Consider the following 6,000-nt stretch of genomic DNA (forward strand, 5'->3'; position numbering starts at 1 on the left):
ATTATTGAAAGAAATATTATTCTAATCAGCTTGTGGTTTGCATTGGTAGAATCATTATGGGATTTACACGTGGGACTATGTGCGTTTACGCTCTTTATGTACATTATACATTATACAAGATCTAGAAGGAAAGCTTTGATGTAGACATATACATATATTTCACGTGTCATTTGTTTCTCTGTGGAGTAACATCTAACCATTCATGTCCATTTGACAATCTCGTTGTTTTTAGAACTCGTGTTGCATTGTACAGAAATGAAATCATTGTACCACAATTTACGAGTCCAGTGAATATAATGAATACACACATACCTATTAATCATCTGGATGTAAAGAGTATATTTCAATGCAGAACGTCAATGCAAAAGAAACACACATCTTTGATTTGGTCCAAAGCACATTGTGGTCGTCGTTACAGCAAATTATAAACTGGTTCGGGGTAAGCAAAAATAAAATTAATTGAAATATATATATATCGAGCGCCATAACCACTAAGCTACCCTACCGCCTCAACATCAGACTTAGGCGCGCTCTTGTATCTCTAACAGGAAACATTTTCATGTACCCATGGGGGGAATCGAACCTCGGTCTTAGGCGTGACGAGAGAGCGCATTTACCACTGCACTATCCCATCGCCTCCCTCCTTGATTCACATGCGAATATATTAACCTGGATACTCCATACAAACTAGCTCCGAGTTCCTGCCTCCTTCGTTGTAGAGACACAAGCTATAGCCTACCTCGTCACTGCTGTATTAGACAAGCACAAACAGTAACGACCAGAAGCCCATCAACGCAACGACAAGCCAATATTCTGCTTCCTCTCCTATTTTACTGAAGCTTGCTCAGTCGTGGATTTGAGGGCGATCGCCGGGATCAGCACAGATCCTCTCATGATTAAGCTAGTTTCTATTAGAGGTGATCTAGCACAGCCGACCTGGAGTCTGCAAGTGGGTCACAAGCACCATGATGTGACGATGAAGAATAGTCACTGCAATAAACAGTGACGCAGCCAAATTGGATTTTTTGTTGGTAAGGTTTAAATGTAACCGAAGATGAAAGTTTGTTTTTTAGGTTCGGGTAATTATGCCCTGTGCCAAATTACAGTTTCTGAGAAGAAATTCCTGATTAGAATTTGAATGAAGGCAGCTGCATGTTAAAGGTCAGTGTTTGTGTGTATTTGAATGTGGTTTGGGTTTTTGTTTCTTTTTGTTCTTTGATATTTGAATTAATAATAAGTTATACAGAAAGTGGATTTGGCATCAGCTGCTTGCCAGAAGGATCAATCAGAAACGACACATTCCATTTCATTCTGATCAGTTGTTTGAAGTACGGTTTTTTTGAATGAATAAAACTATGCTCTTGACAATTTGACCATGACATTGAAGAATGCCTGCCTCTCTTTGGTTAGATGAAGTATCAAATTAGACATTAGATACCTCTAATTCAAGCCTGTTCAAATGACAGCCACGCGTATGGATACATAGCCTGCCCACGACTCAGAAACATGGCGTCCGATAACTCAGAACTACATGTTCCTAACCAGAACATTATCAGATAGTTTGGTGACGTCTTCGACGGCCAAGACCGTCATCATGACTAGTTTGGTTACGACACCGTGACTAGTTGGGTTACGGCACCGTGACAACTGCAATTCCGTGACAATCAACTGATACTTCATCGTTTATTCATTCTGTGGTTACTTCTGTAATCAGCTATAACACCTCAGGGCGTAACCACAAGTAACTAATCCAGTGTTGTCAAAAACAACGTATTCTCACAACTATGAACACTTCACATTATGACAACTGCTTCCACTGTGTACACGTCTACAGAAAGGCTTCTGGTGGTTTTCTGGTTAAACCGTTTGCTAAAACCGGCGTAAATTTAGACTCACTCACTCACTGTGACTACTGAGCGCACGGAGGTTGAATGAGTCGCTTTTAGCGGTATACCAGCAATATCATTGTGGGAAATGGGTTTCACGCATTGCACCCATGTGGGAATCAAACCCAGGGCTTTGGCGCGATGGGCGAACGCTTTTACCACTAGGCTACTTCACTTTCAGTTTGGCCATTATCGGCAATTTTTCAGTCACATAGCGACGATGTCTGTACGTATACATATGACTATTACTGAAAGATAAAAACCTTTCAAATTGGCTTACCCAAAACGTTTATATTGCACGCTATGTTAGTTCACCGACAAACGGCCTCAAAAAGACACTTTACATCTGTGTGGGGTAGAGTTTCTTCAGCCGAGGTTTGAGAGCGAACAATCGTCTATTATCTGTCCAGTGGATTCACACGATGGTTTTCATACCATGACTTATACGTAATAGAAACATATTTGCGCAAACATTCCCGATCGTGAGATAAACGGTTCCATGACATTACTTCGTTGTACAGAATAACTGATAAAACTTTCAGATACAAACGAAAACATTATCCTTGTTCAAATAGGGGAGAATAAATGGAAAACCTGAAATGTGAATTCAGTGTGGTTGTAATTGCAGAGATATTTCAACATATTCGATAAATATACATTAAAACATTGACGATATGGGTTAAGTGACAGTTTAGGACAGTTGATCCAGTTGCAGTCATGCTCGGCTTTTGGTGTGAGCGGTTGTTAGGGTTGGATGCAGGGTGGTGGGAGTTTTTTGTGAGGTTTGTCGGCGCTACCTGTGACGGAGGTCGGGGTTACCTGTGAGGGAGGTTGACCTGTGAGGAAGATCGGGGTTATCTGTGACGGAGGTCGGGGTTACCCGTGAGGGAGGTTTGGGTAACCTCTGAGGGAAGTCGGGGTTACCTGTGAGGGAGGTTTGGGTTACCTGTGAGGAAGATCGGGGTTACCTGTGAGGGAGGTCGGGGTTACCTGTGTAGGTTGTGTGGGATCACAACATTCCTTTGAGATATTCGAAGATTGCTGAGGGGATTTTGTAGTGAGTTTGCTTTCAGGATGCTGGGAACTTGCTGCGGGGTGTATAAGAGGATGAATTATAAGAAAAACTGTTTCTTCAACAATACTACCAGAGTGTTTTAACAGTTGAATCTATTTCCGTACCCATAACAGTGTGAACATAAGTTACTGACTCTCTTTAAAAAGTATGCTGTTTTCAAGATCTCCCAAAGCCTGACTTCATTACAATCCTGATCAGGCACATTTCAAAGGTATTATCACACTAATCTATACACAGAATTCCTGCATTGTGTGAGTTTCTATTAATTGTTTCTGTGAATTTTGTTCAAATACAGGTCGCACATTTTCACAGAGGGAAGTTTCTCAGGGTGAGTTGATCATTAATCTTACAGTGTATTAAAGTGCATGAAATCTCTATTAATGGTGAAACTACTTTTTTGAGCCCAATTTAAATAATACTCTGTATAATTCAAATAAGGCATGGAAGATTTAAAGTGATCCATTCCCAAAAATATTCTTTGCTTTTTTCCCTTGCGCCTGAATTTGTCTCAGGGGCTAATTGTTATCTGACAATGGTGCTTTGTTTCCAAAAAAGAGTTTGTTGTCAGAAGGTTCCTGGTATTCCCCTAATAGCTCCTGGTATTTTCTCAAATGGTCAATGCTATTATCCTAATGGTTCCTGGTATTTACCAAAATTATTCCTGGTATTACCTTAATGGTTCATGGTATTTAACAAAATGGTTCCTGGTTACTGGTACTACCTAATGGTTCCTGGTATTTAACAAAATGGTTCCTGGTATTCACCCAAATGATTCCTGGTATTACCCTAATGGGTCAGGGTATATATCAAAATGGTTCCTGGTTACTGGTATTACTCTAATGGTTCCGGGCTTTTAACAAAATGGTTCCTGGTATTTACCCAAATGGTTCCTGGTATTACCCTAATGATAAATGGTATTTACCCTAACGGGTCCTGGTTCCTAATTTTGCCTCAGATTACCATAATAAGTCCTGGCATTATCCCAGTGGCTCGTGGTTTTGCTCTAATGTGTTACCTAATGGCTCCTGATATTTACCCTAATTGTTCCAGGAATTCACTCTAGTGGTTCCTAGTATTACCCTCATGGAAATACGATAATATACCCCTGATGGTCGAGGATGAGATAGGTCAAGTGTTTGCATTGTAAATGACTGTTACACAGTGATGACTGAGTGTTAGGACGCGGAACAGTACAATAAAGAAGAAACAGTTTCAAATATAACTCTTCATGGAAAACCCATCAATAGCGAGGAACATGAAGTTAGAAACGGATTCGGGATTCGGGATTCGGCATTCGAATCCCGAATCTGAAAAAAATATCCCGAATCCCGAATCTGAAAAAAATATCCCGAATCCGTTTCTAACTTCATGTTCCTTCAATAGCGTACAGGGTTTGCGTCACGTCCAAGGCATCAGTGGTTAAAACATGCAAGAATTCAATGCAAATAAGTGTGAGGTGTTTCGAAACATTTTGGCTTAATGTGAAAATAACATCGTCAATAGGAAATCCATATACATTGTCTTTCGTTGGTTTTCCAAGAAAAAAATAAACGAGTCATGATTCTTCTTCCTTTTCTTTCACGAATCTCGTAATGCCGGATTGTTATAGCCGTTTAGCTACAACATTTGTGTAAGATTTATTTATTTTCTTCAGAATATTATATCATTTTGTCGATGATATCTAAATTCATGCCCCTATACATTAACTTTATCGATAGCCAGTCAGTTTCATGAAACGACTAGTGATGGAAAGTTGGGCCGCTAATGATGGGAAATTCATTAAATATTCATAAACATCCGTTCGAGCTAGGGTCTATGAAATGAAGAGGCACCGAATGAATACCTGTGAGCTTTTGAAATCGTTTCTGCAGAATAACAAATCTATGGAACACTTCACAAAATAATCGATGAAGAAAGAGATCACAGGCTGTTTCAGGAGCCATCTACAGGTGCTATAATAGCTTGCAGTGCAAATATGAAAATATAGAACATTGATAACGTCTTACTTTCCATCACAATAGCATGAGTGTATTGCATGATATGAAGACAGAACTGGGACATACAGCTTGGGAGTTCCTAAATCCAATGTTTCCGTTCTAAAGTACAAGTATTGATCTTCGGCATACAAGCATCCGACAACATACTCATTCAATTGAAAATTTGTACGTTTGGCCTGAACATTTGAATCGAGTATTATAACTGTTAATGAACTCTAAACAGTAATTGAAAATAATGAAAAAAGCCATTATGATTAAACGATTTCAGATAGACCTCGGCTCAATTCTTCATGCATGCATCATACTCGTTCCAGGGTGACGTGGATTGTGTGAACATAGCCTCAATGAGGGATCTGAATGGAACTTATCGAGGATTTACTTCACACAATCCGGGCCCTGGAGTCTATTCTACGGGAAGTGAAGTAAGGCAGCATTCCAACTTACGTTGTATCTCACCTGTAGCGTACGGACGATCCTCCCCATGGCGGAGTTACGGTATTTTTCCTCCGCCGCCGCTTTTTGCTCAATGCGGAGGATCTCCGAACATGCGTCGTCTTCAGTCCGGACGGAGGGCTGGGGACTGAGTCCGCCATTCTCTATCACCTCCAGTTCTTCCTCAAACGATCTCTTCCCTGTCAGCTTATCTTGGGAGCGGCTCGTGGACGCCATCTTGACGTGGCCTTCAGGCTACGATTGGTCATCTGCAAAGGGGACATAACTGTCAGAGACACATATACATACGTTTATACATATACATACATGTCTAATGGCTTCGCCTCACAACGCTGTATTAAATTTCACATCCGTGTCAAGGAAAATGATGTCAAATGGAAGACCGACATATTCACACAGCCTGTGGGACACCCTCTCCCCACATGCTATTTTGAAAGTAATTTACAAATTATGTGACCTTGACCCCTTTCTATTAAAGCTGGCACCAACAACGGCACCTTGTCGCGTTTATCAAGAACTGTATACCACATGTGTCCCTTGTACCCAACAGTGTAGGACATTGATAAAACACAATGGATCAAATGGAGGT

General features: G+C 40.5%; 1 protein-coding gene across 1 annotated transcript in view; it reads right to left on the bottom strand.

The window, feature by feature from the left end:
• LOC137272619 (cyclic nucleotide-gated channel alpha-3-like) overlaps positions 1 to 5,627 on the bottom strand; it is a 28,421-nt gene extending 22,794 nt beyond the window's left edge. The window contains exon 1 of the mRNA XM_067805013.1: positions 5,403 to 5,627. Coding sequence (XP_067661114.1) covers positions 5,403 to 5,627 — 225 coding nt within the window. The remainder of the gene's footprint in view (positions 1 to 5,402) is intronic.
• Positions 5,628 to 6,000: the final 373 nt, after the last annotated feature.

This window comes from Haliotis asinina, chromosome 2, assembly GCF_037392515.1.
Source record: "Haliotis asinina isolate JCU_RB_2024 chromosome 2, JCU_Hal_asi_v2, whole genome shotgun sequence".
Taxonomy (NCBI): Eukaryota; Metazoa; Mollusca; class Gastropoda; order Lepetellida; family Haliotidae; genus Haliotis; species Haliotis asinina.